General features: G+C 43.3%; 1 protein-coding gene across 2 annotated transcripts in view; it reads left to right on the top strand.

The window, feature by feature from the left end:
- LOC112070121 (BTB/POZ domain-containing protein 7) overlaps positions 1-15,421 on the top strand; it is a 55,475-nt gene that overhangs the window by 21,493 nt on the left and 18,561 nt on the right. For both annotated transcript variants that reach the window (XM_024137535.2, XM_024137536.2), the window contains exons 2-3: positions 9,601-9,833; positions 11,453-12,589. In XM_024137535.2, coding sequence (XP_023993303.1) covers positions 9,752-9,833; positions 11,453-12,589 — 1,219 coding nt within the window. In that variant the 5' untranslated portion in view covers positions 9,601-9,751. The remainder of the gene's footprint in view (positions 1-9,600; positions 9,834-11,452; positions 12,590-15,421) is intronic.

The raw sequence follows: 15,421 nt of genomic DNA, 5'->3' as shown, positions 1-15,421 counted from the left end.
TCTGAAGCTAAGCAGGGTTGGTCCTGGTCAGTCCCTGGATGGGAGACCAGGTGCTGCTGGAAGTGGTGTTGGAGGGCCAGTAGGAGGCACTCTTTCCTCTGGTCTAAACAAAGATCCCAATGCCCCAGGGCAGTGATTGGGGACACTGCTCTGTGTAGGGTGCCGTCTTTCGGATGGGACGTTAAACGGGTGTCCTGACTCTCTGAGGTCATTAAAGATCCCATGGCACTTATCGTAAGAGTAGGGGTGTTAACCCTGGTGTCCTGGCTAAATTCCCAATCTGGCCCTCAACCATCACGGTCACCTAATAATCCCCAGTTTACAATTGGCTCATTCATCCCCCTCCTCTCCCCTGTAACTATTCCCCAGGTCGTTGCTGCAAATGAGAACGTGTTCTCAGTCAACTTACCTGGTAAAATAACGGTAAAATAAAAATAAAATAAAAATTCACGTAGTCTCCTATGAACAGTTGATGTTGAGATTAGTCTTTTACTTGAACTCTGTGAAGCATTTATTCGGGCTGCAATTTCTGAGGCTGGTAACTGTAATGAACTTATCCTCTGCAGCCGAGGTAACTCTGGGTCTTCCATTCCTATGGCAGTCCTCATGAGAGCCAGTTTCATCATAGCGCTTGGTGGTTTTTATGACTGCACTTGAAGAAACTTTCAAAGTTCTTGAAATGTTCTGAATTGACTGACCTTCATGTCTTAAATTCTTATGGCTGGGGGCAGTATTGAGTAGCTTGGATGAATAAGGTGCCCAGAGTAAACTGCCTGCTACTCAGACACAGAAGCTAAGATATGCATATTATTGGTAGATTTGGATAGAAAACACTCTGGAGTTTCTAAAACTGTTTGAATGATGTCTGTGAGTATAACAGAACTCATATGGCAGGCAAAAACCAGAGAAAAAATCCAACCAGGAAGTGGGAAATCTGAGGTTTGTAGGTTTGCCTATCCAATATACAGTGTCTATGGGGTGAAATTGCACTTCCTAAGGCTTCCACTAGATGTCAACAGTCTTTAGAACCTTGTTTCAGGCTTCTACTGTGAAGGATGAGGGAATGAGAGCTGTTTCAACCAGGTGTCTGGCAGAGTGCCATGAGCTCACTCAGGCGCGTCCCCGTGAGAGGTAGCTGCGTTCCTTTTCGTTTCTAAAGACAACGGAATTCTCCGGTTGAAATCTTATTGAAGATTTATGTTAAAAACATCCTAAAGATTGATTCTATACATCATTTGACATGTTTCTACGAACTGTAACGGAATTTCTTGACTTTTCGTCTGGCCTGCGCGTCATGAATTTGGATTTTTGAACTAAACGCGCGAACAAAAAGGAGGTATTTGGACAAATTATGGACTTTATCGAACAAAACAAACATTTATTGTGGAACTGGGATTCCTGGGAGTGAATTCTGATGAAGATCATCAAAGGTAAGTGAATATTTATAATGCTATTTCTGATTTCTGTTGACTCCACAACATGGCGGGTACCTGTATGGCTTGTTTTTGTGTCTGAGCGCCGTACTCAGATTATTGCATGGTGTGCTTTTTCCGTAAAGTTTTTATTTTTAAATCTGACACAGCGGTTGCATTAACTTCTCTGGGATATGTGGGACGCTAACGTCCCACTTGGCCAAAAGCCAGTAAAAATGCAGAGCGCCAAATTCAAATAAATTACTATAAAAATCTAACTTTCATGAAATCACACATGAAAGACACCAAATTAAAGCTACACCTGTTGTGAATCCAGCCAACATGTCTGATTTCAAAAAGGATTTACGGGAAAAGCACACCAAACGATTATGTTAGGTCAGTACATAGCCACAGAAAAACACAGCCACTTTTCCAGCCAAAGAGAGGAGTAACAAAAAGCAGAAATACAGATAAAATTAATCACTAACCTTTGATGAAGTCCTATGAGTGTCATCTGATGAAGATCATGTTACACAATACATGTATGTTTTGTTCGGTAAAGTTCATATTTATATCCCAAATTCTGAGTTTAGGCGGGACGCTACTGTCTCACTTGGCCAAAAGCCAGAGAAAATGCAGAGCTCCATATTCAAATAAATTACTATAAAAATCAAACTTTCATTAAATCACACATGAAAGATACCAAATTAAAGCTACACTGGTTGTGAATCCAGCCAACATGTCAGAATTTAAATAGGCTTTTCGGCGAAAGCAAACGATGCTATTATCTGAGGATAGCGCCATAGTAAACAGAGAGAGAAGCATATTTCAACCCTGCAGGCGCGACACAAAACGCAGAAATACAAATATAATTCATGCCTTACCTTTGACGAGTTTCTGTTGTTGGCACTCCAATATGTCCCATAAACATCACAAATGGTCCTTTTGTTTGATTAATTCCGTCGATATATATCCAAAATGTCCATTTATTTGGCACGTTTGATCCAGAAAAACACCGGTTCCAAATTGTGAAACGTGACTACAAAATATCTCACAAGTTACCTGTAAACTTTGCCAAAACATTTCAAACTACTTTTATAATACAACTTTAGGTCTTTTTTTACGTAAATAATCAATCAAATTGAAGACGGGATGATCTGTGTAAAATACAGGATTAAAACAAACTGTAGCTAGCTTTCTGGTCATGCGCCTCTAACAAACAGGACACAACAAGTGACCCTGATTCAAAATGGCCGTACTTCTTCATTACACAAAGGAAAAACCCTCAACCAATTTCTAAAGACTGTTGACATCCTGTGGAAGCGGTAGGAACTGCAAGAAGGTCAATTAGAAATCTGTATTCCCAATGAAAATCCGTTGAAAAGAGAGTGACCTCAAAAAAAAAAAAAAAATCTGAATGGTTTGTCCTCGGGGTTTCGCCTGCTAAATAAGTTCTGTTATACTCACAGACATGATTCAAACAGTTTTAGAAACTTCAGTGTGTTTTCTAACAATATGCATATCTTATCTTCTGGGGATGAGTAGCTGGCAGTTGAATTTGGGAAAATGCTGCCCCCTATCTTAGAGAAGTTAAGGAGAAGTTTATCTAAAGTTCCATGTAAAACACTTGCATCTTTTATCAATGTTTATTATGAGTATTTCTGTAAATTGATGTGGCTCTCTGCAAAATCACCGGATGTTTTGGAGGCAAAACATTACTGAACATAACGCGCAAATGTAAACTACGATTTTTGGATATAAATATGAACTTTATCGAACAAAACATACATGTAACATGAAGTCCTATGAGTGTCATCTGATGAAGATCATCAAAGGTTAGTGATACATTTTATCTCTATTTCTGCTTTTTGTGAACCCTCTCCTTGGCTGGAAAAATGTCTGTGTTTATCTGTGACTAGGTACTGCCCTAACATAATCAGATGGTGTGTTTTCGTCGTAAAGCCTTTTTGGAATCGGACACCGTGGTGGGATTAACAACAAGTTTATCTTTAAAATGGTGTAAAATACTTGTATGTTTGAGGAATTTTAATTATGAGATTTCTGTTGTTTGAATTTCTCAGCCGATCTCAGCCGTAAGAAGTTAAAGTAATGATGGACTGCTTCGCTTTGCTTATTTGAGCTGTTCTTGTGTCACGTTCCTGACCGGTTTTCTGTTATTTTGTATGTGTTTGACGGTCAGGGCCTGAGTTTGGGTGGGTAGTCTATGTTATGTGTTTCTATGTTGGTAATGGGTGACCTGATATGGTTCTCAATTAGAGGCAGGTGGTTTTCATCTCCTCTGATTGAGAACCATATTAAGGTAGGTGGTTTCACATTGTTTGTCGTGGGTGGTTGTCTTCCGTGTCTGTGTCTGCGCACCACACGGGACTGTTTCGGTTGTTCGTTCGTTTGATGTAGTCTGTTCCTGTTCGTGAGTTCTTCGTGTAGTTATGTAAGTTCCATGTTCAGGTCTGTCTACGTCGTTTTGTTATTTTGTAATTTTCGAAGTGTTTTTCGTGTTCGTCTTCGTCTTTAAATCAATTTCAATATGTCATCACACCTCGCTGCATTTTGGTCGAATCCTTGCTCCTCCTCTTCGGATGAAGAGGAGGAGGAGAACCGTTACATCTTGCCAAAATATGGACTTGGTCTTCTACCAAATAGGGCTATCTTCTGTATATCCCCCTACCTTGTCACAACACAACTGATTGGTTTAAACACATTAAGAAGAAAGAAATTCCACAAATTTAATTTTTAACAAGGCACACCTGTTAATTGAAATGCATTCCAGGTGACTTCCTCATGAAGCTGGTTGAGAGAATGCCAAGAGTGTGCAAAGCTGTCATCAAGGCAAAGGGTGGCTACTTTGAATCATTTGTTTAACACTTTTTTGGTTACTACATGATTCCATATGTGTTATTTCATAGTTTTGATGTCTTCACTATTATTCTACAATGTAGAAAATAGTACAAAACAAGAAAAACCCTTGAATGAGTAGGTGTTCTAAAACTTTTGACCGGTAATGTACGTCTATGATAGGTTCGGATTTGGTCCGGTCCGTTTGTGGAGATTAACATAACGGCCAAGGTCGACTGACCAAATTTCAACTACTTTTCAACGTCCATGGACGCCCGGTGTCGGCCGGTACTCAGTGGGTGTAGATGCTGGTTACAGTAAATGGAAAGAGAGGTGGCACCTGGGTAGTTGTCAGTAAGAGCTGGGAGAGGTGACATTAACTTAAGATTGAGAGCGAGAGGCAGAGAGAGGGAGGGGGGAGGAGAGGGGGAAAGGGAGAGGGAGGGTTTTTCCACCAGACAACAGAAAGACAAATATAACCGTTATGAGCTGAAAATAACAGTATGCAAGTGGAAGGGAGGACAGTAGCAGGTGACCCAACTGTGGTTTATCACTATTATGATTTCCCATTGTAGCTATTTCAGTTGCAGTAATTCTGTTACAGAATTTTTGGTTCACAAGTTAACCACCTAATAATTGAGAAACTAAATTCAAATCAGTAAAATCACTATAAATAATTGGTACATTTACCATTACTTAAACTTTCATTATCCTCTAGGGTGGGCATGACAATCAGGAACATAGCACGCATGTTTCCGAGTAAGTTCTGAATCAAAGAAAAGGTCCCATGTAATTTTATCAAACCCGAAGTGATGTCACTGCCTACGTCATTATCTTTTACTCATGAGACCAAAACCATGCCTACACAGCTATATGAACAAGGCTTTTAGTGTGTTATCTAAAAGCTTAGCAGTAAATGTCCAAGTTGATTTATAGTGGAATGTCTGACTAGTCTTATCTCCTACACTCCCCTGCAGAGTTCTGTCTCAGTCACACATTTCTCAGAGGGGTCTCTTTATAAGAGGCAGAGAGAGAGAGAAATAGAAAACAACTGTGGAACAATATATAAACCTCATAATGTATATATATTGTTAATCTGTAGTTTTGGACCCTATAAATGTAACCCCTCCCCCTCTATTTATACAACATAAGCATAATCAATTATTCTAATACATCAATAATTTGGTACATCCCCAATCATGACCCCTAGGTGAACTCCTGACACATTCATAAATTACTTATTTTGAACTTTAATTCAGAAGCAAAAATTAGCTTGATATCAACATCCATCGTCTGGAAAATACGTATTCTTCAATGTCCGGAAAAGATGCCTCTTCAACATCCTTGAAAATATCTATTTTAAACATACGGGAAATATATTTTCACCTTTCATTCAGAACCTTAATTTAATCGTAACTCAAAGTCTGGAAAATGTCTTTTAGACGTCTTTTCAATGTAATTTTGCTTAATGGGGGACTATTGTAGTTTTGTGAGGGAGCTGCATCTTTTCTGCACCGGCAGAACGGCAAGGACCGGCCATGCTTCACATATTGGTGCTAATTGGTCCTTTTCGATGGAAATCCCCACTTCCCCATTTATCGGTTGAAAACTGACAGTAGCAGACCACTGTGACTTGTACTTGCCAACAGACATAAAGACTTGCAGATGGTTTACTTCATATTTCAGATCTCAAACTGCTGTCAACCACAGTTCAAAGTAGGGTTAGGTCCAGGTTTGGTCAATGGAGGAGCTACAGTGCCTAGTGAAAGTCTACACACCTCTTGCACAGTTGTCATTTTGCTGCCTTAAAATTACATCTAAAAAGGGATTACATTTGATTTATTTTCCTCCATATCTACACAACCTGCTCCACATTTTCAAAGTGAAAAAAAAGTATAGAAATGCTTGAAATGAATAGTAATTTCTTAACACCCCAGAGTTAATATTTGGTGGAAGCACCTTTGTCAGCAATTACAGCTGTAAATAATTTTGAATAAGATTCTACCAACTTTGCACAACTCTTAGGGCAACATATACAATTTCGTCAGAAAGTATTCAGACCCCTTAACTTTTTCCATATTTTGTTACGTTACAGCCTTATTATAAAATTGATTCAATTGTTTTTTTCCCTCATCAATCTACACATTACCCCATAATACCCCATAATGACAAAGCAAAAACTGTTTTTTAAGAACGTAACCTTTCTTTTAAAATCAAAATGCGTTTTTTGGCAGAAATGCCTTCTGGAACATGTGAACTTACTTGTATGTGCCTTAACTTCTCTAGGGTAGGGGGCAGCATTTTCACGTTTGGATGAAAAGCATACCCAAACTCAACTGCCAGTTACTCATCCCCAGGAGATAAGATATGCATATTATTAGTAGATTTGGATAGAAAACACTCTGAAGTTTCTAAAACTGTTTGAATCATGTCTGTGAGTATAACAGAACTTATTTAACAGGCGAAACCCCGAGGACAAACCATTCAGATTTCTTTTTTTTTGAGGACACTGTCTTTTCAATGAGGTTTCATTGGGAAACCAGATTTCTAAGCGAATTGCTTGCAGTTCCTACGGCTTCCACTAGATGTCAACAGTCGTGAGAAATAGGTTGAGGTTATTCCTTTGTGTAATGAAGAAATACGTCCATCTTGAAGTCGAGGCACTCCAGGTGTCCTGGACATGCGCTTCAATCAAACAGAAGGCATGCTACATATCGTTTTAATCCTGTATTGAACACATATCATCCCGTCTTCAATTTTATCAATTATTAACGTTAAAAAATACCTAAAGTTGTATTACAAAAAAGTAGCTTTTGTCAATATGTTTCTGGAAGTTTAGCAGGTACCCTTTGAGAATATTCTTTGGTTTTAGTCACGTTTGAGCAAGTTGGAACCGGTGTTTTCTGGATCACACGCGCCCAAATAATGTTGAATAATTTTGATATATACCTCAGAGGAAGTAATGGAGACACAAAGGACCGATTTAAGTTGATGTCTTATATCGGGATAATTAGAGTGCCAACAACAGTTAGCTCGTCAAAGAGTAAGGCATGACATTATATTTAGGAATTTTTATTTCTAGCGTTTTGTGATAATCCCACAATGGACGAACCTCCAGTGATTTAATCCATGGCACGAAGCCTACTCAGTGATGATCCATGGCAGGCGGAAGCCTGCCTTAGTGATGAGTCCCATTAACAGAGCAAAGAAACGCCTCCAGTGATGGTGGCCATGGTTCTAGCGAAGTTCCTCTTGGGGTGATTACGAAATACCTTATTCGGCACGAAAAAGTTCGTTCCACGTGTGATGATTTCGCACATGGCTTATCGAGACCTCTCCCTGTGATGATCACATGGACGACAAGCCGTCCGAGAATAGTTAGATCAGGCACTCCAGGCCGAACCCGGGAAACCCAAGATTCTTGGAGTCAACCCTTTTCATACGATTGTTCAATTGGGCAAACAGGATTTCTATTCCTTTTGCAGTTCCCCTTGGCTTCACAGAGTCAACGAGGTCCCTTCAATCGAGGGAAGCTATAGGTCCAGGAGCCTCCAAGCGACGGCGCTCTAGTTCGGGAGCCTCCAGCGACGGCCTCGTAGGTTCCGCGAAGCCTCCAGCGACTGCCTTCTTAGTGCCGAAGTTCCCTCCTACGATTCAGCCTCGATATTTAAGTCCGGAGCAACGAGGGAAGACGCCCCGTTCTGTCCTGAGGGCTGCCAGCAGCCGGGCGCGTCTGTCTGAGCTGCCAGAGCCGCCGCGCCCAACTGTCCTGAAGTTCTGCTCTTCAGGAGCTAGCAGATTGCGCGTTCCTGTCCTGAGCTGCCAGAGCGGCAGAGCCGCGGTGTCTGTCTTCTGATGGGCTGCCAGAGCGGGCGCGTTGGCTGTTCCCTTGAGCTCCGCCAGTGAGCCATTGCTTTGGGGGCGTTCTTGTCCTGATGTTCTTGCAGAGCCGCGTGGACTGTCCTGACTGCGGCAGAGCCCAGCGCTGGCGTCTTTTCCTCGAGCTGCAGACGGGCCTGCGCGTGGGCTGTTCACCCCTGAGGAACTTTGCAGAGTCCGCTTGTTTGTTTCTGTTCCTGAGCTCCAGAGCCGCGCGGTACCTGTCCGTGGAAGCTGCCAGAGCCGCGCGTCTGCTCCTGAGCTGCCAGAGCCGCCCCGTCTGTCCTGAGCTGCCAGAGCCGCCGGTCTGTCAGGAGCTGCCAGAGCCGCGCGTCTGTCAGGAGCTGCCAGAGCCGCCCGCTCTGTCAGGAGCTGCCAGAGCCGCCCGTCTGTCAAGGAGCTGCCGAGCGCCGCTCGTCAGGAGCTGCCAGAGTCGCCCGTCCACTCCGGAGCTGCCAGAGTCGCCCTTCACAGAGCCGCCCTTACTCCGGAGCTGTCAGAGTCGCCCTTCACTCCGGCGCTGCCAGAGTCGCCCTTACACTCCGGCGCTGCAGAGTCTCCGTCTGTTCGGGGCCCGCTGCTAGGGTCTCCAATCCGGGGTCGGTGGGGGAGGGTCGCCGCTCCTAAGGTGCCACATTAAGTGGGCGAGACTATGGTGGAGTGGGGTCCAGTCCCGACACGCGCTAAGCTGACCAGTGGGCGGTAATGGTGTATGTACGTTCTGACCTATAGTGTCTTTTTTTTATGTCTTTATTTTAGTTTGGTCAGGGCGTGAGTTGGGGGTGGGCATTCTATGTGTTTTTTCTGCTTCTTTATGTTCTATGGTCTGTACGTATATAGTAAAACCTTCTATGTTTTGGCCTAGTTAATGGTTCTCAATCAGAGGCAGGTTGTGGATCGTTGGTGATCTGATTGCAGAATCATATTGGTAGTTCCTGTTGCTCACCATATGGAGTTTTGTGGGGTGGGAGTTATCTTTCCGTTTCAGTGTTTGAACTATGGACAGTTGACCTGTGTGTCGTTGTATTTCATTTATTTTCTCGTTTCCTTGGATTTTTTTTGTATTCATTCTCGATTAAACGATATTATGGATACGTACCACGCTGCATTTTGGTCCTCCTCTCCTTCCACCAACGAAAGCCGTTACAATTAGCCTTTGCACATATATAGCACATATAGGGAGTGTTATACAAGAGGACGTTAATGATTTCATTTTCAAAAGGAATTTTCATCCTCTATCTGAAAAATATATATTTGTTATTTTTTAACAATGGGGGGTTGAGATCAGTCGAAGTAACAGGATGTATGGTTATGCATTGACTAATACAATTCAAACAGACCAACTTCATCAGGCCTTAATCCCCATGGCACGTTACTCAGTAACAGAGTTACTCAAAACAATTCAATCACTCCATTGCTAACTCCCCTGCTCCCTCTCCTTTCCCTCTCTCAGGCATGGCAGGCTGGGCTTGGGTGTCTAAAGAGGCTCCAGAGGACCAGGACCTGAGAGAGAGAGCCGACGGCTGAGGAACTAAGCACTTCTCCTGGGCAGAATGAAGATGCAGGAGGCGAGATCCCCGAACAACAAGTGAAGAAGAGTGACGATGGGTGCTAATGCATCCAGCTACCCGCACTCATGCTCCCCTCGTACAGGGGGAAACACACAGACACAACAGACCTTCATAGGTAAGTTTCAATGTTCTTACTTTACCGTAATACTGTATGTATCTTCAAAGTCCTCAGTGGGACATATCATCAGTGTCCACAACAGACCCTCATGGCAAGGATATGAACATAGATAAACGATATGCTTAAAATATGATGCATGATACAGCGCAGGAGGTTGGTGTCACCTTGTTTGGGGAGAACGGGCTTGTGGTAATGACTGTATCGGAATCTGTGAAATGGTATCAAATACATCAATCCCATGGTTTCCAGGTGTTTGATCCCATTCCATTTGCGCCGTTCCGGCCATTATTATGAGCCGTTCTCCCCTCAGCAGCCTTCACTGCGCTACTGGAATGTGCAAGTCATTGTGGAGGGTGGTTGGTTGAAGTTTATCTTTTCAGTTCCAGCAACTGATTTAGGCTCTAGTTTTTACAAACCGAGTTCTGTCAGTCAACTTTTTTTTCTTGACTTATGAAGTTGAATTCATCTGTGTCTGGTTTGTTGGAAGTGTACAAGCTGCATTCTATTAGTTTTATTTTCTCTGGCGGCTCTCGCAGAGAACTGCTCAGTCATCCACCGCTGCCTCTATGTTAATTTCCATTTCAGAATCCAAGCATCAATCCCTCATTCATTTTCTCGGCCTTATTGATGGCCATTTATGAGTGGCTGCTTATGAATTTACTCTGATTTTATAGGCTTTTTGAGACAGTTTTGGATTCAATCAATGTCTGCTTAAGGAAAACCCCAGGCTTTTATATTCATTTTCCTGTTACGCCTTTCTTGTCCGTAGTCCTAGAGACATACAGTAGGTCCAAGCTCATGGAGATTTGATTGAGTTGAAAGCCCTGTAGATTTCAGAAATAAACTGATGTTGTTTCCAGTTCTAAGGATTGTTGGTTGTAAGCTGAAGTCGCTGCTGTGCAGGCGTAGATGGAGGATGATTCACAGTATGAGAATGACTACTATGTGGGTCACTGTGATGGATGTTCAGGGAAGGAAGGCCATAGAGAGACTTTTCTATTTGGCAGTGCTGCCTCTGACGCAAGAGTCCCCTCTCTCCAGCCAAACATCACTGCTATTAGGGGTAGTTCATTTGTGTATGGCTGGACAAGTGTATTGCATAAGACTACATAGGAAGGGGGACTTTCCTACCCCCAGACTGACAATCCAAAACGTTGTAGTCCATGTTCTACTTGCTGTTGTCCTCTAATTCCATCCATGCCTTAATCATACTCAGCTTTATTGATGCTTGTGATGACAGCTGATGGAATTTTGATAATGATGGCCTGTTCCTTGACACAGACAGTTGAATTATCTGTGAAATGAGACTGGGGCACTAGATCAAGGGAGTGTCAAGCACGCTATGGGGGAGTTAGAGGAGAGTGTCTAGACTGCCAGGTCAAATGACCAGCCTAGGAGGAAATACCGCTTGGGTTTCATATGGTCATGATTTCAGAATAGAACAGGCAAACTGGATAATATCAAGCCCGAGGAATTGACTGCATTTATAAAACAGCTGTGGAAAAACAAGATACGTGTATCATATTAATAAAATCCTGACATGACTTCTTTCCCATTTCAAAAAACAACCACAACATTTGAACCAGCTGACCTCTGTGTTATGTTATGTGTTGCAGGGACGTCGTCYTACTCCCAGCAGGGCTATGGCTGGGAGTCCAAGCTGTACAGCCTGGAGCAGGGTCACGACAAGCCCCATGACAGGAAGAAGAAGAGCCTGGGCCTGGCCACCCTCAAGAGGAGGTTCATCAAGCGCCGTAAGTCCAGCCGCTCTGCCGACCATGCCCGCTTGATGCGGGAGCTCCTGTCGGGGTGGGATGTGCGTGATGCCAACGCCCTGGTGGAGGAGTACGAGGGCACATCCTCCCTCAAGGAGCTGAGCTTCCATGCCAGCCTGGCGCGGGCCGAGGCACCCAGCCTGCAGCGTGACCTGTCTGCCCTCTACCAGCACAAGTACTGCACCGACTTGGACCTCATCTTCCAGGACACCTGTTTCCCCGCCCACCGCGCTGTGCTGGCTGCCCGCTGTCCCTTCTTCAAGACCCTGCTGTCCTCCTCCCCGGGGTACGGTGCCGAGGTCCTCATGGACATCGAGACGGCAGGCATCGACGTGCCCATGTTCTCTGCACTGCTGCACTATCTGTACACGGGGGAGTTTGGGGTGTGTGGGGCGGAGGACACCAGGCTGCAGAACGTGGACGTGCTGGTGCAGCTGAGTGAGGAGTTTGGCACGCCCAACTCCCTGGAGGCAGACATGAGAGGGCTGTTTGACTACATGTGTTACTATGACGCCCTGCTCAGCTTCTCCTCCGACGCGGAGCTGGTGGAGGCTTACAGCAGTGGGGGGGCGGTAGGGGGCGTGGCCACAGGGGGCGGTGGGGGGCTGGGCTCCCCAGATGAGGACCTGAGGGCCCACAAGGCCGTGCTCTCGGCCCGCTCGCCCTTTTTCCGGAACCTTCTGCAGCGGCGCATCCGCACGGGGGAGGAGATGACTGAGCGCACACTCCAGACACCCACGCACATCGTGCTGGATGAGTCCATCATCCCGCGAAAGTACGTGCGGGTAATCCTGCACTGCATGTATACAGACTTGGTGGAGCTGGGGCTGGTGATGAGGGGGAGCCCCTCAGCCGGGAGCCTGGGGGAGGTGCAGGTCCTGGTTGCCGGGGGCAGGGGAGGAGCCAGCACCTGCACTGAGGAGGCCATGGAGCTCTACCACATTGCCCTCTTCCTTGAGTTCAGCATGCTGGCACAAGGTAAGCTACAGTATCAACCATGAATGAATGGTTCACAGTAGAGAGCTGGTGTTTACATTCAACCTGGCGGTACATGTTGAGGTCATCCCAGATCCCCTTATAATCTGTCCAGTATATGAGGATGAATGGTAGTCTGGGAGGCTGCCTGTAGCAGCCAGTGAGAATATACTTTGATGCTTTATATCCTTTTAAATCTGGTCTGCTAAGGTTAACAAATGGGCTGCGTTATGAATTTGAGTATCAATCTGTCATGCTAGGAGTGTTATTTTAATGGCATGGGTGTCCATATGATATTGCCCTTAGCTCTGTGACAGTATGGGACTGACTGGGGATGAATATCCTCATATAACTGCATCTCTGCATACTGAAATCTATCATAGGTTAGCAGGACAGGAGTGTGAGCCAACATCAAGGCTTTAATGTAGACTGGGCATTGGCACAACTGAAAAAGCTATCTCAATTGATCCATCCATGCCCATCCATCCCTATAATCCAAGGTTGGGAAATAATTTTGGTGGAGGGCTGCACAGATTGTTTTGGGGTAACGATTTGTTCATCAAAAACAATTTGCAGGCCATTATAATTTCAACGTATTTCTATCTAGTTTTAGATGTTTAAGAGTGGCCTGGAGTGTTTTTTAACCCCAAATAATAATTTACAAGAAGATATACCGTAAAACTTAAATTAATAGCCCAGGTGTTTATTTGCTTCAATCACTGAACACAACATTAGAGACGGGCTTCTATTTGAGCCAGGTGACTATTTCCTTAATGCACACAGCTTTTGCTCATTTGTATAGTTAATTGTTTAATTCCAGCATTTGCTTCCAGCCTTTTAATAAATGTGTTAATTTCCTGCACTAATTTATCATTTACACACTGTCCTGTTTATTTTGTCTCAGTATGCCTCTGTTTCGAGATAATTATTATTCTGTCACGAAAAAATTTAAATAATTATTCTCCTCTTTGACTGTGCATGTTTGGCAGTTCTTACTTTCACCACTAGAGGGTGATCACACGATTTCTGGGGGTCTGTTAGTGGTGCTTGAGACAGCTGTTTGTTCACCCACATCCGCCCGCAATTGCTAATAACTCATCCTTAAAACTTCTTATGGCTGCAATCCCGTTAACGAGATCGATATGACAACAGCCAGTGAAAGTGCAGGGCGCCAAATTCAAAACAACAGAAATCTCATAATTAAAATTCCTCAGACATACAAGTATCTTATATCATTTTAAAGGTAATCTTGTTGTTAATCCCACCACAGTGTCCGATTTCAAAAAGGCTTTACAGCGAAAGCACCACAAATTATTATGTTAGGTCACCGCCAAATCACAGAAAAACACAGCCATTTTTCCAGCCAAAGACAGGAGTCACAAAAAGCAGAAATAGGGATAAAATTAATCACTAACCTTTGATGATCTTCATCAGATGACACTCATAGAACTTCATGTTACACAATACATGTATGTTTTGTTCGGTAAAGTTCATATTTATATCCAAAAATCTCAGTATACATTGGCGCGTTATGTTCAGTAGTTCCAAAAACATCCGGTGATTTTGCAGAGAGCCACATCAATTTCCAGAAATACTCATAATAAACGTTGATCAAAGATCAAGTGTTATACATGGAATTTTAGATCCACTTCTCCTTAATGCAACCGCTATGTCAAATTTCAAAAAAGCTTTACGGAAAAAGCAAACCATGCAATAATCTGAGGTCGGCACTCAGAGCCCAATCAAGACAAAAATATATCCGCCATATTGTGCAGTCAACAGAAGTCAGAAATAACATTATAAATATTCACTTACCTTTGATGATCTTCATCAGAATGCACTCCCAGGAATCCCAGTTCCACAATAAATGTTTGATTTGTTAGGTAATGTCCATCATTTATGTCCAAATAGCTACTTTTGTTAGCGCGTTTGGTAAACAAATCCAAAGTCACGAAGCGCGTTCACTTAAAGCAGACGAAATGTCAAAAAGTTATTTTACTGGCAGTAGAAACATGTGAAATGATGTATTGAATCAATCTTTAGTTTTTAACATAAATCTTCAATAATGTTCCAACCAGAGAATTCCTTTGTCTTCAGATATGCGATTGAACAGAGCATGGTTAGCGCATGTTCAGGTCATGGTGGACCTTACTCAATCCCCTCTCATTCGCCCCCACTTCACAGTAGAAGCATCAGACAAGGTTCTAAAGACTGTTGACATCTAGTGGAAGCCTTAGGAAGTGCAAAATGACCCATACCCCACTGTGTATTTGATAAACGATGAGTTGAAAACCTACAAACCTCAGATTTCCCACTTCCTGGTTGGATCTTTTCTCAGGTTTTTGCCTAACATATGAATTCTGTTATACTCACAGACATCATTCAAACTGTTTTAGAAACTTCAGAGTGTTTTCTATCCAATACTACTAATAATATGCATATATTAGCAACTGGGACTGAGGAGCAGGCAGTTTACTCTGGGCACCTCTGGGCACCTTTTCATCCAAGCTACTCAATACTGCCCCTGCAGCCATAAGAAGTTAACCGCCCCACTATATGTGAAAAAGTGAAAATCTGAGGCCTGCAACCGACCCTAACCCGCTAATATTGAAAGTGAAAGATTTTTTGATGGGGGTGCAATTTTTTAATGCCGGATTTTAAGGGCCGTCCAAACCAAGGACGATAACTATAACGGTCACTATAACAAATATGAAAATAAAATGTATTCAAGTGAACAGGAGCGTTCAGACTACAACGATAACTACAAAAAGAGTGGATAACGACAGTATCGTTTGGATCACTTTCAGAGCGATTTGTATTTTTTCCCTGTCCCTT

The sequence above is a fragment of the Salvelinus sp. IW2-2015 genome, unplaced genomic scaffold, assembly GCF_002910315.2.
Source record: "Salvelinus sp. IW2-2015 unplaced genomic scaffold, ASM291031v2 Un_scaffold1229, whole genome shotgun sequence".
Classification (NCBI taxonomy): domain Eukaryota; kingdom Metazoa; phylum Chordata; class Actinopteri; order Salmoniformes; family Salmonidae; genus Salvelinus; species Salvelinus sp. IW2-2015.
This window is presented reverse-complemented; position numbering and strand designations above follow the sequence as displayed.